Source organism: Dermacentor variabilis, chromosome 9 (assembly GCF_050947875.1).
Source record: "Dermacentor variabilis isolate Ectoservices chromosome 9, ASM5094787v1, whole genome shotgun sequence".
NCBI lineage: Eukaryota > Metazoa > Arthropoda > Arachnida > Ixodida > Ixodidae > Dermacentor > Dermacentor variabilis.
In genome coordinates this window covers 16836196-16853670 of record NC_134576.1, presented here as the reverse complement: position 1 = coordinate 16853670, position 17475 = coordinate 16836196, and the positions used below count along the sequence as shown (strand labels likewise).

Sequence of the window (17475 nt, the reverse complement as noted above, 5' to 3'; positions counted from 1 at the left end):
GAAAACAAAATGAGTGCCCTCATGTAAACGACGACCGCGTTTGATTGGGCTTTTCAAACAATGCTGCGGGTTACCGCCCGATGCTTTCGTCGGTGGTTACGTAAATTTGACGTCAGGAGATTGGATGAAAAACAGATTGGAATAGTTTTACGTTATAGGGCTCCTGGTGTGCAGCTTTCACGAGTGTTCGGGCCAGGTTACGTATGGGTTCCAAAATGGGGAGAATACTTTTCCTCGCCTTTGTTTGTCTACTTTATTGTTGCTGTTTCTTTTTGCAAATTTGTTATTTTCGTTTGTTTGTGTTTGCTTTGAAATGAAGCCACAATGCAAAGAATGGCCCGAGGAGAAAAACGGGAAGGAGTGAAAGAAACCAACAAGAGTGGCCGAAAGAAACCTTTTGGGTTGATATGAGCAAACTGATAGGGTAACTCCGTTAGACAGGATGCCAGTAAGCTATGGCAGGAGACGAAAGATCTGATCACGAAGCGCCAATATATGAAAGCCTGTAACCGTACAGCTAGAATAGAACTGGCAGAACTTTCTATGTTATTCAACAAGCGTAAGACACCTTACATTAGGAAGTATGATATGGATCCAATTGAACATGCTCTCAGGAATGGAGGAACCCTAAAAGCAGTCAAAAATAAACTAAGAATAGGCAAGAATCAGATGTATGCGTTAAGAGACAAAGCCGGCAATATCATTACTAATATGGGTGAGATAGTTCAAGTGGCTGAGGAGCTCTATCGAGATTTTCACAGTACCAGTGGCATCCACGACGATGATGGAAGAGAGAATAGTCTAGAGGAATTTGAAATACCACAAGTAACCCCGGAAGAAGTGAAGAAAGCCTTCGGAATTATGCAAAGGGGGAATGCAGCTCAGGTATCAGCATATTTGTTGAAGGATGGTGGGCAGATTGTTCTAGAAAAACTGGCCACCCTGTATGCGCAATGCCTCATGACGTCGAGCGTACCCGATTCTCGGAATAACACCAAAGTATGCTTATTCCATAAGAAATGGGACGCCAAAACTTGAGACATTATAGACCGGTCAGTTTACTGTCCATTGCCTACAAATTATTTATTAAGGTAATCGCAAATAGAATCAGGAACACCTTATACTTCTGTCAACCAAAGGACCAGGCAGGATTTGGTGAAGGCTACTGAACAATAGACCAATTTTCCACTACCAGTCAGGTGATGGAGAAAAGTGCGGAATCTAACCGACCCTTATATATAGCTTTCTTCGATTACGAGAAAGCGTTTGACTGAGTCGAAACATCAGCAGTCATGGAGGCATTACGGAATCAGGGTGTAGACGAGCCGTATGTAAAAATACTGAAAGATATGTATAGCGGCTCCACAGCCACCGTAGTCCTCCATAAATAAAGCAACAAAATCCCAATAAAGAAAGGCGTCAGCAGGGAGGTACGATCTATCCAATGCTATTCACAGCGTGTTTACAGGAGCTATTCGTAGACCTGGATTGGAAAGAATTGGGGATAAGAGTTAATGGAGAATCCCGTAGTAACTTGCAATTCGCTGATGATATTGCCTTGCTTAGTAACTCAGGGGACCAACTGCAATGCATGCTCACTGACCTGGAAAGGCAAAGCAGAAGGGTAGGTCCAAAATTATTCTGCAGAAAACTAAAGTAATGTTGAACAGTCTCGGAATAGAACAGCAGTTTACGATAGGTAGCCAGGAACTGGAAGTGGTATGGGAATACATCTACTTAGGACAGGTAGTGACCGCGGATCCGGATCACGAGACTGAAATAATCAGAAGAATAAGAATGGGCTGGGGTGCATTTGGCAGTCATTCTCAGATCATGAACAGCCGGTTGCCTTCATCCCTCAAGAGAAAAGTGTATAACAGCTGTGTCTTACCAGTGCTCACGTACGGGGCAGAAACCTGGAGGCTTACGAAAAGGGTTCTACCTAAATTGAGGACCACGCAACGATCTATGGAAAGAAGAATGATAGGTGTAACGTTAAGGGATAAGAAAGAGCAGATTCGGTGAGGGAACAAACGCGAGTTAATGGCATCTTAGTTGAAATCAAGAAAAAGAAATGGGCATGGGCCGGCCATGTAATGAAGAGGGAAGATAACCGATGATCATTAAGGGTTACGGACTGGATTCCAAGGGAAGGGAAGCGTAGCAGGGAGCGGGAGAAAGTTATGTGGCCGGATGAGATTAAGAAATCGCTTTCTAACAACTGGTTTTATTTTTGTTCTTAGAAAGCGCTCGTCCTAGTGTTTCTTCTATTCTTCGTCCCTGTTTGTTTGCGCACTAAAAGTTTTAAGATGAATCTGTTACAACTAGGCCGACTCGCAGTTATGCTTGAGATTAAGAAGTTTGCAGGGACAACATGGCCACAATTAGTATTGACCGGGGTAGTTGGTGAAGTATGGGAGAGGCCTTTGCCCTGCAGTGGGCGTAATTAGGCTGATGATGATGATGAGCTAACCATTGATTCGCGACAGATGTGTGCTTGTAAAGTCTCGTGAGGGAGAGATGTTCTATATTAGAAAAAACAGATTGTTGCCGGAACGTATGCAACCGCTGGCATGCTACTCTGTATAGGGATGGGGAACAAAGGCGTGTGATTGTAGAGTTCTCCAGCCCAACGGTGTTGAGGGACGGAGAAGTTGAATTCTTGGGCAAAGCGAGTGGCTGAAAAAGAAATTAGGTCGTTTTGGTGGGAGCGCGATGAGAGAGCTGGAGTCGATAACTCCGGAAGCTGATGGCGAGATGTAGTTCTATATGTAAATAAAGATGTACATACGGAAGAGCTGTTGCTAGCTTTGTTTGCAGCCTGTAGCCTGACAGGAAACGGAAAATCGAGGGCCAGTGGCCCAAATCAGCGAGGGTGCCATCGGTGGCGGCAGACCAGCAACGGCCTGAATTCAGTACCAGAACGCAACTATCATCATCATCACCATCCAACTATTGGGGGCGAGGATTCACGGAGTCGCCATCTAGTGGGAGCGCCTGGCTTGCAAAGTATGAGGGATAACGCGGCACCCTCCTTAGATTTGGCCGCCGGCGCTGAATAAAACCATCATGCAGAAGCCCTTCTAGACATTTCTGTACGCTCAACGGTCACCATAATGACAACAGGTCCTCTTGAACTACGTGCCTCACCGTGAAAATTTGCAAATTTACCAGATAGAAGGGCGTGAGCTCTTTTAGGAAAGCAACAACCTACCGTTCTTAATCGCACTGAGCTGGAATGCTAAAATTTTGCATACAAGTTGCTTTTAAGGGCGATTTTTAAAGACAAACGCAGAAGTCACATGTTGAATTCCAAGTTGTTTCTTTTCTAGTTATGATAGCTATGACAACCAGAACAGAAACCATATAGCAAGCTCCTACTTGCTAATGCAGAAACTCGGTAAGCTGCTCTTTGCAAATCAGCTTGATGGGCATTACCACCAAGTAGCACATCCTCCCTCACAACAATAATTTGTTACATGAAAATGCAAATATTTTTAAAACGGTGAAACGCGCTCAATGCAATTTTGAGGAAGTGATACTTTATGATGACTGAAACGCTGGCAGTCACTGTTCATTTTATTATTATATTTTTTTATTAAAATACCCTAAAGGCCATATGGCATAAGAGATGGGAGTGGTTACAAAGTATTAAAGCACAAGTAAACAAGTGCGGTGAGTACTGGTAATTTAATAATTCTCCTGATTATACAATTTTAGCTAATGTTTGGGGAAGAAGTTTGTTATCGGATATGGCCACAATACTTGAGGGAAGCTAGTTTCATTCCTGAGATGTATGGGGGATTAAAGATTGAAAGAAAGACTTCATGTAACACGAATCACTTCCTACCTTACTGAGATGAATGACGCATTTTTAAATGTACTGAGGCCGCAGTATGAAGTCGTTGTGGTGTCTGGTGTTATGAAACATTTTATAAAATAGCGAAAGACGTGCGACATTACGGTGGTTAGCAACTTGAATAAGTGCTAGGTTAGCTTTTATTGAGGTTATACTCACAGTACGGTTATAATTAGAAAGAATGAAACGAGTAGAGTTATTTTTAGTAGTTCAGGTGAAGTAATAAGATTAACGCGACTGGGATTTAATAATGCAGGTGCATATTCAAGTCTCGAACATATTACAGACTTGTAAAGCTGTGCTTTTAACATAGACAGTGCTTTGAAAAAGGTGGGCCGTAAGTACCCAAGCGTATTTTTAGTGTCGGTATGACGTAATCTATATTAATGGTCCACTTTTAGTTATTTGTAATGTGCACAGCAAGATATTTATATGATATGACGAAATATAAGGTAATTTCGTTAACATGGCAAGCGCTATGATTATAATTGGATACGGATACGCGCATTATTTTACATTTGCTAATTACAAATGGTTAATGTACATTGTGCATGAAATTAATTACTAGGCTAGCCCTGCATTATATAAAACATTCATTAAAACTATTTTTGTTTCTCTTCAAACAGCAGATCACAAACCTGAGCACGGTGTCGTCCTAAGAAATTTTTGAAATATGCTCGAAGTAGGTGTGACTTAACATTCAGCCACTCAACAGCGGACCAGCAAGGGACGCCTTAGCGTGGGAACTTGTCTTCGTCACGGCCTTCACAAATATGTTTGCTTGTTGAAACGTTGGATTCAGGCGGAGGCTTCCCTTGCTCACATCTGTTATTCAATTGAAGTATTCATCACCTTGCAACCTCTTTGCCTTCTTTGAATATACTAACCGAGATGTTTCTCCCCCTACTCTACGCGCCTCTCACCAATGTGTTATCAAAACAATGGGGCATTGCAGCTGGAGCTTATCTTGCTGAGAGTAGCACGTTTAGAAACAAACGTGCCGAGCACGTTTCGTTTCTTTTCTTTAATCTACCTGAAATCATCAAACGCAGACCGTTATACGTATAGTATAGAACACGTCAAGCAGCACTGTACGCAACTACAAGTACGTGGCTAGCCCAGCATAAATATCGTTGTCTGAAGTATCGCTCTTCCTGCTGTACCAGTACGCCAAAAACGATGAGAAAGCTTCGCTTAATTTTACATTGAAGTTCCAATAAATAGATGGTTATCTTTGTTTCTGTAGGTAGTAAACTTAGCGACCGACGGCGTTCAGTCCACCTGACCTATATGAAAACTATGAGCCTGTACTTCTTCATTCACCATTAAGAATAAACGATGTAAGCTTACTTGTTTCAATTGTTTTTTGTTGCCAGTTGAGGCCTCTAGGTCTCCTGGCGACATAATAAGGATATCTGTAGTCATGCTAGAGTACCGTACACGCTAATACCGCCCCGAAAGCGGTAACAAAACACCTAAAACCAGCGAGCGAGCAGTGCAACGAGCTCCACCAGCCGCTACGGCAGGTGCCATATTGTTTATTACGCAATGATATCAGTTAAAAGTTTCAATGATACCAATTCAACCAGTTTTCATTTTGCCAGCGCCATCTCTCGGTCGTATATTTTAGTTCACAACGCCACCGCTACTCTTATTTCCATTGCACTGTGGAAGATACAGTTTCCTTTCTCTAAGTTTATATAGGTGTTATATGGCCGGACCGTCTCCTCTGAGCGTTGCGCGGGAGCGGGAGGCTTTGAGCCATCGTCGCCAAGCGACGTCTGAGCGCCCCGCGGATATTGCACGGCGAGCTGCTTCACTGGAGAGGGTCCGGAATGCAAAAGGCGTCGCACCGTCCAGATCAACGTGCCTACTGCATTCGCGCACTGCCCGTTTGTGCTTCGACGTTGCGCATGTTTTACCTGTTTTATACAATTCAATTCAAACACGAATTCCACTTCTCCGCCCCTCGGCACTGTAGGCCTGCCAACCTGCCTTTAAAACCACACACCTGTCACGAACCAGTGGTTCACTGAAGCGAGCTCAAAAGGGTTCTTTCGGCCACTCCTATTGGTTCCTACAGCGAGTGTCCTATATTTTTGCGTTTTTCTGCGTTGTCCCGGTCAGTGCGTAGCTTCACCAGCGCGGTATGATGAATAATGCACAGCTCTGTTCTTTAATCTTAATATCAACTTGATAGTAAGAATGGTTACCACCATTTGCTCTCTGATCTATGCTGCTCTCTTCCTGTCTCTTAACTTTATGATTAATATTTTTGTTTCCAACGCTGTAAATGATCGGTGTAATAATGTCTTGAAAACTAGTTGCTATCTTACTGCTTTAGGTATTGTGCACGGTCTTGAGATTTCAAACTTAGCATCGAGACGAATGCCATCCTATGGTATAATATTATAAGCAATGATGCGGTGGCTCTCACTCCTGTCATTTGACTGTAGAAATTTTCATTTCATGTGCACTGCCGCTTGCTCTGTTGTTCGGCCGATAGTGGCTTTTCTTCAAGAGAAAATTGGACAACAGCCAGTGCTTTAGCAGCAGCGCGTGCGCTTTTCTAAAAGCTGCAAAATGTGGCGTCCATCCTAGGCTGGCAGCGTAAAAGTGCCATTAAAATGTGCAAGCCGGCTTTGAAAAAAGTATTGCGAATCTAACTCCAAGTCCAGGCACGATGTTATAAACAACTTCAAGACCCGTGTCACCCTTTCAACAAAAAATTTGGCAACAGAGTGATGGCAACAAAGAGCCGAAGCATGTCAGATCAGAACGCTGTCCCGTTGTAAGCAATTTCCTTGATTACCTCTAAATATTCTCTTTCAAGAAGGTGAATAATACAGTTGGTGCATTCTCTTCCAGGGCGTAGAAGGAAAAAACCATCTACACTCACCGAAAGTCACAAGGAAAGCTTCCATTTCTCTAAGACCTTCACCTAAATTTTTTTTATCTCAGCGAAGTTGACATCATCATCATCATCAGCATCAGCCTGGTTACGCCCACTGCAGGGTAAATGCCTCTCCCATACTTCTCCAACAACCCCGGTCATGTACTAATTGTGGCCATGCCGTCCCTGCAAACTTCTTAATCTCATCCGCCCACCTAACTTTCTGCCACCCCCTGCTACGCTTCCATTCCCTTGGGATCCAGTCCGTAACCCTTAATGACCATCGGTTATCTTCCCTCCCCATTACGTCCTGCCCATGCCCATTTCTTTTTCTTGATTTCAACTAAGATGTCATTAACTCGCGTTTGTTCCCTCACCCAATCTGCTCTTTTCTTATCCCTTAACGTTACACCTATCATTCTTCTTTCCATAGCTCGTTGTGTCGTCCTCAATTTGAGTAGAACCCTTTTCGTAAGCCTCCAGGTTTTTGCCCCGTAGGTGAGTACTGGTAAGACACAGCTATTATATACTTTTCTCTTGAGGGATAACGGCAACCTGCTGTTCATGATTTGGGACTGCCTGCCAAACGCACTCCAGCCCATTCTTATTCTTCTGATTATTTCCGTCTCATGATCCGGATCCGCCGTCACTTCCAGTGCCTCGCTGCCTATTGCAAATTGCTGTTCTCTCCCGAGACTGTTAAGCATTACTTTAGTTTTCTGCATATTAATTTTTAGACCCACTCTTCTGCTTTGCCTCTCCAGGTCAGTGAGCATGCATTGCAATTGGTCCCCTCAGTTACTAAGCAAGGCAATATTATCAGCGAATCGCAAGTTACTAAGGTATTCTCCATTAACTTTTATCCCCAATTCTTCCCAATCCAGGTCTCTGAATACCTCCTGTAAACACGCTGTCAATAGGATTGGAGATATCGTATTTCCCTGCCTGACGCCTTTCTTTATTGGGATTTTGTTGCTTGCTTTATGGCGGACTACGGAGGCTGTGGAGCCGCTATAGATATCTTCCTGTATCTTTACATATGGCTCATCTACACCCTGATTCCGTAATGCCTCCATGACTGCTGAGGTTTCGACTGAATCAAACGCTTTTTCGTAATCAATGAAAGCTATTATAAGGGTTGGTTATATTCTGCACATTTCTCTATCACTTGATTGATAGTGTGAATATGGTCTATTGTTGAGTAGCCTTTACGGAATCCTGCCTGGTCCTTTGGTTGACAGAAGTCTAAGGTGTTCCTGATTCTATTTGCAATTACCTTAGTACATACTTTGTAGGCAACGGACAGTAAGCTGATCGGTCTATAATTTTTCAAGTCTTTGGCGTCCCCTTTCTTATGGATTAGGATTATGTTAGCGTTCTTCCAAGATTCCGGTACGCTCGAGGTCATGAGGCATTGCGTATACAGGGTGGCCAGTTTCTCTAGAACAATCTGTCCACCATCCTTCAACAAATCTGCTGTTACCTGATCCTCCCCAGCTGCCTTCCCCCTTTGCATATCTCCTAAGGCTTTCTTTACTTCTTCCGGAGTTACCTTCGGGATTTCGAATTCCTCTAGACTATTTTCTCTTCCATTATCGTCGTGGGTGCCACTGGTACTGTATAAATCTCTATACAACTCCTCAGCCACTTGAACTATCTGATCCATATTAGTAATGATATTGCCGGCTTTGTCTCTTAACGCATACATCTGATTCTTGCCCATTCCTAGTTTCTTCTTCACTGTTTTTAGGCTTCGTCCGCTCCTGAGAGCATGTTCAATTCTATCCATATTATACTTCCTTATGTCAGCTGCCTTACGCTTGTTCATTAACTTCGAAAGTTATGCCAGTTCAATTCTAGCTGTAGGGTTAGATGCTGTCATACATTGGCGTTTCTTGATCAGATCTTTCGTCTCCTGCGATAGTTTGCTGGTATCCTGCCTAGCGGAGTTACCACCGACTTCCATTGCACACTCCTTAATGATGCCCACAAGATTGTCGTTCATTGCTTCAACACTAAGGTCCTCTTCCTGAGTTAAACCTGAATACCTGTTCTGTAGCTTGATCTGGAATTCCTCTATTTTCCCTCTTACCGCTAACTCATTGATCGCTTCTTGTGTACCAGTTTCTTCCGTTCCCTCCTCAGGTCTAGGCTAATTCGAGTTCTTACCATCCTGTGGTCACTGCAGCGCACCTTGCCGAGCACGTCCACATCTTGTATGATGCCAGGGTTAGCGCAGAGTATGAAGTCTATTTCATTTCTAGTCTCGCCGTTCGGGCTCCTCCACGTCCACTTTCGGCTATCCCGCTTGCGGAAGAAGGTATTCATTATCCTCATATTATTCTGTTCCGCAAACTGTACTAATAACTCTCCCCTGCTATTCTTAGTGCCTATGCCATATTCCCCCACTGCCTTGTCTCCAGCCTGCTTCTTGCCTACCTTGGCATTAAAATCGCCCATTAGTATAGTGTATTTAGTTTTCACTCTACCCACAGCCGATTCTACGTCTTCATAGAAGCTTTCGACTTCCTGGTCATCATGACTGGATGTAGGGGCGTAGACCTGTACAATCTTCATTTTGTACCTCTTATTAAGTTTCACAACAAGACCTGCCACCCTCTCGTTAATGCTATAGAATTCCTGTATGTTACCAGCTATATTCTTATTAACCAGGAATCCGACTCCTAGTTCTCTTCTATCCGCTAAGCCCCGGTAGCACAGGACGTGCCCGCTATTTAGCACTGTATATGCTTCTTTTGGCCTCCTAACTTTACTGAGCCCTATTATATCCCATTTACTGCCCTCTAATTCCTCCAATAGCACTGCTAGACTTGCCTCACTAGATAACGTTCTAGCGTTAAACGTTGCCAGGTTCATATTCCAATGGCGGCCTGTCCGGAGCCAGTGATTCCACATACAGTAGAATCATAGTGATTCTACATACAGTAGAACTACATACAGTAGTTCGAAGGGCACGTTTGCATGCGCTGGCATGAAGATCTCATTTCTTCGGTGATAGAAGTTTGGTTGATATATTTTACATTTGCGGAAGGGCTAATGTACCTAGCGATGCTTGTTAAATTGAATTATTGAGAGATATTTCCATACGCCGTCCACAAGCCATTCTGACCACCTGATTCTGACCACCAGGGCATTGTGATTTGTCATAGAGTGTCTTATTCTAGACTTGCTTCAGGTAAGTTCATTCTGATGCCTTTCCTTTGCAAATCATGTGCACCTTTCCTGAGTGCTTTCATGTTTGTGGTCTCGAAATTTCCGTGTCTCGGCGCATGCAATGTTGGGAGCGCGTCAAGGTCTCGACGGTCCAGCCCCGTGCAATGATGGCTTTCAAAACTGTACTCCAAAACCTCACTTATCCACTGAGCCAGCCTTCGTTTACTAGCTGAAGGAAGTCGGTCAGATCTTAGTTCTCGGTGCAAATCTTGAAATTTCGGCCTTAGAATTAGCACTTCAAGTCTCTTCACATCATTACAAGTGCAAGTGTATCTTTTTATACCGTGGTGTAACTCACTTCAGCCTTTGAAAGTGTGTAAAATAATATTCAATTATTTACTGCTGCTTTTCAGTGTACTTACGAATGTAATATCGATATAATATGTTTCCAGGTGCATAGTGGGGAGCGTCGGTGTACAGCTCGATAGGGAATGAGAAATCAGGTAATATCACGACGCTGCCTGAAAAAGTAGTTTTGACTATGTCAACGTTGCAGCGTTCACATTCACCAGTCAATGCAAACGGAACTTTTTTGGTTTGTGTTAGGGTTATTAACAGGTCATGGTAACAATTTTTTGGACTGAGTATATGCCTAGATCAAGATAATGTATATCTAGTGGACTATCCTTGAAAACCTTGGCGTGTGAAATGTGAGTGATAGCGCGACGAAAAGCTTGATACTGGAAGTAAAAAAAAGTCATTGCTATTCGGCATAAGTGACGCATGACCATGCGTGCGGCTCTTCCACATAATTTAGGAGCGTTTCTGAGGCTACTCTGCTGCGTAACGCTCAGTTACCACGGCTGCCGCGGCGGGCTGCCACGAGTCCCGTCACCGTAGGTACGCTTGGCACTGCCGCGTGTTGTGGTTGGTCTCCGAGGTTTTCTAGGTTTAGAGAATTGAGACATCCCGAGCGCGCGGCGCCCGAGGCGCGCTTAAAAATTCTTGGATTCAATAAGATTGAAAAAAACGGCGAGTTGGTGAAGCTTCCCGACAGCTACCACAAGGTTGCCTTGGATGACCTTGGGCAAAGCCATAGACTTGCCTCGTGCCATAGTAGTATATAACGGTGGTTAATCATCCGTTACCCGGGCACCACAGTCGAAATATGTGCTTTCTGTGATTTGAGGGTTGTTTTCGATAGTGTGTCTGCGTTTTCTCGAAGGAGGTGGGTGTTCACCATGTGATGCGTGCCTTTCTCGAGTGGAAACAAGAACCACCTGTCGACCAGTTTATGCGAAGAATTCTTCTATCTTACCATACGCGGCTTCTGAACGAAAGCCGCTGGCCCATCTGGGAACACGGATCCACTTCCGAGGGTACTGGCGGAGGCTACAAAGCGTCGCTTCCCTCCTTTCAGTTTGGGCACGATATCACACAGAGGATTGCTTCCTCGCGCTTGTCGCTTTTGCATTCCACTATCAACGGGGCGGTCTGTGCTATCTTTGTCGAGTGAAAAGAAGAACCGCCAGTCGACGAGTTTACGCCAGGAATTATTCTAGTGTACCGGATACCGCTACTGGATGAAAGCCATTGTCCCATCTGACCACAGAGATACACTTCCAAGGTGACTGAGGGGACTGGCGGAAAATATAAAGGGTTGCTTCCCGCCATTCAGATTGGGCAGGATATCACACCGAAGATGGAGTACTCACGCTTGCTGCTCTTGCAGACTACTATTACCGGGGCGGTCTTTGCTGCCTCTGTCGAGTGGAAGCAAGAACTACCTACCGACCAGTTTACGCCAAGAATTCTTCAAGCGTATGGGATTCCTCTTCTAGATGGAAGCCACTGTTCCATCTGGCAGCACGGATACACTTCCTAGGCGACTGAGGCGACTGGCGGAAGATATTGAAGCCCGCTTCCACCCTTCTAATTTGGGCACGGCATCGCACCAAGGATGGCGTACGCACGCTTGTTTGTCTTGCAGACCACTATCACCGCGGCGTTCTTTGCGGCGTTTCTTGAGTGGAAACAAAAGGTGAACAGTGTAGGCCAAGAATTTTTCAAGCGTACCGGATGCCAGTTCTGGATGAAATTTACTGTCCCATTTGACAACAGGGATGCTCTTTCAAGGCGACTGAGGCGACTGGCCGAGGATATAAAGGGCCGCTTCCCACCTTTCAGTTTAAGGACATCACTCCCAGGATGGCGTAATCATGTTTGTTGCTCTTGCAGAGCACTATCAACGGGGCGGTCCTTGTTGCCTTTGTCGAGTGAAAACAAGAACTACTTGTCGACCAGTTTACGCCAAGAATTCTTCAAGCGTGCGGGATGCCGCTTCTAGATGAATGCCACTCTCCCATCTAGCAGCACGTATACACTTCATAGGCGACTGAGGCAACTGGCGGAAATTATAAAGGCCCGCTTCGCGCCTCTCAGTTTGGGCATGACATCACACCGAGGATGGCGTACTCGCGGTTGTTGCTCTTGCAGACCACTATCAACGGGACGATCGTTGGTGCGTTTCTCGAGTGCAAACAAGGGGTGACCAGTTCTTCAAGCGTATCGGGAATTCTTCAAGCGTATCGGATGCAGCTTCTGAATGAAAGCCACTGTGTCATTTGGCAACACGGATACACTTCCGCGTTGACACAGGCGACTTGCGGAAGATATATAGGGCCGCTTCCCAACTTTCAGGTTCGGCATGATATCACACTGAACATAGCGTACTCACTTTTGTTGCTCTTGCAGAGCACTATCAACGGGGTAGTCTTTGCTGCCTGTATCGAGAGGAAAGAGCTGCAGGTCGACCAGTTTAGGCCGAGCATTCTTCAAGCGTGCCGGATGCCGCTGCCCCATTTGGCAACGCGGATACACTCCCAAGGTGACTGAGGCGACTGGCGGAAAACATACAGGGCCGCTTCCACCTTTAAGCTTGGGCACGATATCACACCGAGGATGGCGTACTCATGCTTGTTGCTCTTGCAGAGAACTATCAACGGGTCGGTCTTTGCTGCCTGTCTCGAGTGGAAACAAGAACTGCCAGTCGACAAGTTTACGCCAAGACTTCTTCAAGCGTACCGGATGCCGCTTCTGGAGAAATGCCACTGTCCCATCCGGCAAGGCAGATACAATCCCAAGGTGACTGAGGCACCTGGCGGGGGATATAAATGGCCACTTCCCGCCTTTCACTTTGGGCACGACATCACATCGAGGATGTCGTACTCACACTTGTTGCTCTTGCAGACCACTATCCTCAGGGTGGTCTTGGCTGCCTTTGTCGAGTGGAAACAAGAGGTTACCAGTTTAGGCCAAGAATGCTTCAAGCCTATCGGATGCCGCTTCTCGATGAAAGCCACTGTCCCATCTGGCAAGGCGCACACACTTCCAAGGCGACTTGCGGAGGATTAACGGGCCGCTTCCCGCCTTTGAGTTTGGGCAAGACATCCCGCCAAAGATGGCCTACTTAGGCTTGTTGCTCTTGCAAACCACTATCACCGGGATGGTCTTTGCTGCCTTTTTCGAGTGGAAACAAGGTCTACTTGTCGACCAGCTTACGCCAAGAATTCTTGAGGCGTACGGGATGCCCCTTCTGAAATACCACTGTCCCACCTGGCAACACAGGTCCGCTTCCAGGGCGACTGAGGCAACTGGCGGAAGATATAAATGGCCGCTTTCCGCCTTTCAGTTTGGTCACGACATCACACTGAGGACGGCATACTCACAGTTCTTGCTCTTGCAGACCACTGTCACCGGGATGATATGAAGCTCACAACGACACTACTAATTATTGTTATACTGAGTTACTCGCTCGGGAATCACTTTTGCAATTAATATCATCCGCCACTTGTATAACAAGCCGGCGACAAGGTATACTTGACTACTGTATAACCAGTCATCCATCACCGATGTTTGTTACAGGCACCATCTCGTGTGACATTACTAATTATTTGCCAGTTCTTGCAATTTTATATCTTATAATCAAACCACTAAAACTAAAGTAACACGCAAAACTGACAATAAGAAGGTTTTCCACTTCTCAGAAATGTAATTTGCGAGAAACTGAGGATAACTATAATGCATTTAGAAACATTTTGCGACGTCACTTGACGGGTAGAGAGACTAGTATGGCAGCTACCAGAACTAATTACAAACACAAACCATGGATAACCGCTGGCCTTTTGCACTCCAATAATCATAACAATAACATGTAAAAAAGTTAGATCTACAACCACATAATGTTAACCTCGAAGCTAGCTTTGGCGTTACAACAACCACCTTATTGAGCTTTTGGAAATTTGGAAACGTAACTACTTCAGTTCAATATTACCAGAAGCAAGTAATGGCAGTAAAGCAATGTGGAAAATCATTGATGAAGCCCTAAACAACAACAAAAAATGCTGGGTAGCAATATGCCACGAATTCTTGATGATCATACATTTACAGCTAATAATAGCACTATAAACAATGCTTTTAATGATAATTTTCGAAGCGCAATACTATACGCAACGTTAACATATCAAAAACCCACATATTCACTACGTTCTACCTCAAGGAGACAGCGCTCTGTCGGATGCTCTTTACTCGCTCGTCCTGTGTTGCGCTGTTCGCACTTTTATTCTGTACCATTATGTATACCCTACAACAGTAGTAACTATAGATTACATTCTCTTTATTAAATTGCCGCAAAACTGTGGAACACCTTACCGTATATCGTCACATCATATAACTCATTTTATTTATATAAGGAACTTGTTCGCGTTCGTCTACCTAACTTACAATAGTAACCATATAAACGAAAAAAAAAACGCTTTGCGCGCATTTGAAACAAATTTATCTACAAATAACGTCATTACATATAACAGAAACAGTAAAATTCGATTGATTAATTGATTCATTCATTCATTCATTGACGTGTGTAACGTGACGGGGCAAAGCAAACAGCTTACCAGGTGTGCGATATCAAGGAGCGTAGTCCCCCTGGTTCGCCGAGAAGCCAACGTGTCGCGCCGGAGCAGCTCGACCCAACCCAGAGCCACCAGCGTGACGGCGGCGCCTATCTTCAATGTTGCGGACACTCCGCCGATCATGATCACCTGCGTCTGAAATACCAAGAATGTGATGACACCCTTAAAGCAAAGCTAAACAAGAGCAGTAAATGAGTGCAGGGTGGTGCGATACTGTTTCAACATTTCCTTAGTAGGCAAATAGGCTAGATTGCCAGCGGAGACAAAACCCGCCGGTCTTGAATTTCATAGCTAAACCAATGCGCCTATGTAATGTGAAAAATGGAAAGATTTTATCATATTTCCTCGTATTTTATGTGTTCTAGCTCACAATGAGAAAGGGGACAAGGCGCAAAGGGTTGACAACCTCGGTTGCAGCCCGCTGAGGGGGTGTTGTACCGCGGTCGAAACTGGAAACTTTGGTTCCTCCGTGGCTCGTAGCCGAACGCAATAAACGTCTGCGCCCCGAGCAGCTGAAGGCGCGTATCAAAAAAAAAAAAGAAGAAATCCCCTACGTTTGCGATACTTCCTAATGCGAATATTGAGCGAATCTGCGAGGCCATTTGAACGCTGCAGCGACGGGAAGCTTTTATTTATACACTTTTTTTTTTCTTTCGCTTTGCTTTCTTCTTATTTGGCAGTTGCATGGCTCTGCGCTGCGGACGAAGCCCTCGATGCCAACCGCGTCGCGAGACGAGAGAACGGACCGCGCGGCCACTGTTATGGCGGTTCGTACCTTCGGGCTGCCATGAACTCGAGACCACTGCCCGTTCGAATAAAGAGATAGCAAGAAGTACGAATGAAGAGACAGCAAGGTGAGAAATGTTCTAGCATTTTTAGCAACTATGTTACAATATAACAACAAAAAAACACGCTAAAAATCACACAAGAAGCAGTTGAAGAAATTAGGTGCAGCTTGGTCGTCGCTGACTGTCACCGATTAATGTGCCGAGAGGACAGGAGGATGAGGAGAAATATAATTTTTATGTTTGAATACTACTCTGCCAAATAGCCCTCGTGTAGCGATGTGAATTGATAAGATTATTGAGTGGCCAATTTTCGAACATCAAAACATGAAAACCACATATATGTAGGCCGACACGTTCATTTATGTGTACTTCCGCAGTAAGCCCTGTTAGAATGAAGGTTGTGCGTTTCCATTCATACCGTGCTACCTTGTACGACAGGCAACTACACCACAGAAGGCTACCACAAAAATACCAAAACCGCACAGGCTAAGTTCGTTCAAAATCATCAATGTAAAGAAGACAGAATAGAGAGCTTCAAGGAACGGCATAGATGAAATTGTGCCGATCGAAAACACATGCTCAAGCTTATGTGAAACGACGCTTTAAGCGGGCACTCAAATGCTATGAAGCTTAATGCGTTGAGTTAATGCGTTGAGTCAGATTGAAGTTATGGTGAATTTCATATTTTTGAATTTCTGAAATGAGTTCAACTTGTCCCAACCTGCAATGCAGGCCACTCGAATTACGTCTACTACTTCTAAAATCCTAGATTTAGTACTCTCCACTACGCCTGATCTTTTTCATCCCATATCGTACCTGCTGGGGCTAAGCGATTACTTACTGCTTCGTTATTTCTTTGACTAGCACCGTGCCTCACAAGAGTAACCGCAAAAAAATATATATCCGTGACTATAAACACGCTGATTATGATGATACTAACCATGAGCTCTCTGCCTTTTTAGATGATTACTTGCCTAACTTTCATGATCACTCCGCGAATGCTAACTGGCATTTATTCAAAAAAAAAGTCTCATCGCTCATCGAGAAATGAGTTCCACGCATAGCCATTGCGTCAAACTGGTCACTGGCATGTTTCTATCAATCGTTAAAAAGTCACTGTAATAAGAAAAAGAAAACGTATTTTTCGCTCTGCAAAACTAACCGGTACTCAAGAACGTTGGGCCACTGATCAGGCCGTCGCTACCGAATATAGAAAAAGCTCTCAAGCACGCCAAGGATTCATTTTTCCACACTGCATTACATAGTTTTCTAATTCTAACCCTGAACAGTTTTGGAGAGTAGTCAACAAAAGGGACAATTGAGCCATCACCCTTAATGTCTCAAGTGTTCAACGAATTCAACTTGATCAATGCGCAAATGTTCTGACCTCTGTATTTTTTTGCCTTTTTCCAAAAATGCGTGTTCTGTAACCTCTACCTGTCTCTGTTCCCAATTTTTACCGATGAACCCTATTGTTTTTGATATCGCTGGCATAATAATACATATGTTAAAAATTTCTTCATCATGTGGCATTCATAATATAAATTCCAAATTTTCAACCAGGACTAAAGTGTACAGTGCTATAAGAAATATCAATGCCCGTCCACTCTGTGAAGAAGGATTACCAGCGAGGCTGTGTATGCGGGCCACTTAATTGCGCGCTGCATCTCAGCCGCGGGTCGGGCCGGCATTGCAGTGTCGTCGCAATCGGCCCACGTAGGCAGAGTGCTTAACGCCTGCTTCACCACCTCCGTGAGTCGGCCCGGCATTGCACTATCTTCGAGATCGGCC

The 17475-nt window shown here is 44.6% G+C and overlaps 1 protein-coding gene across 1 annotated transcript in view; it reads right to left on the bottom strand.

Moving 5' to 3' along the window:
* The window catches only part of LOC142557967 (uncharacterized), a 164714-nt gene that overhangs the window by 144684 nt on the left and 2555 nt on the right, over positions 1-17475 (bottom strand). The window contains exon 2 of the mRNA XM_075670144.1: positions 14879-15031. Within this exon, the coding sequence (XP_075526259.1) occupies positions 14879-15031 (153 nt within the window). The remainder of the gene's footprint in view (positions 1-14878; positions 15032-17475) is intronic.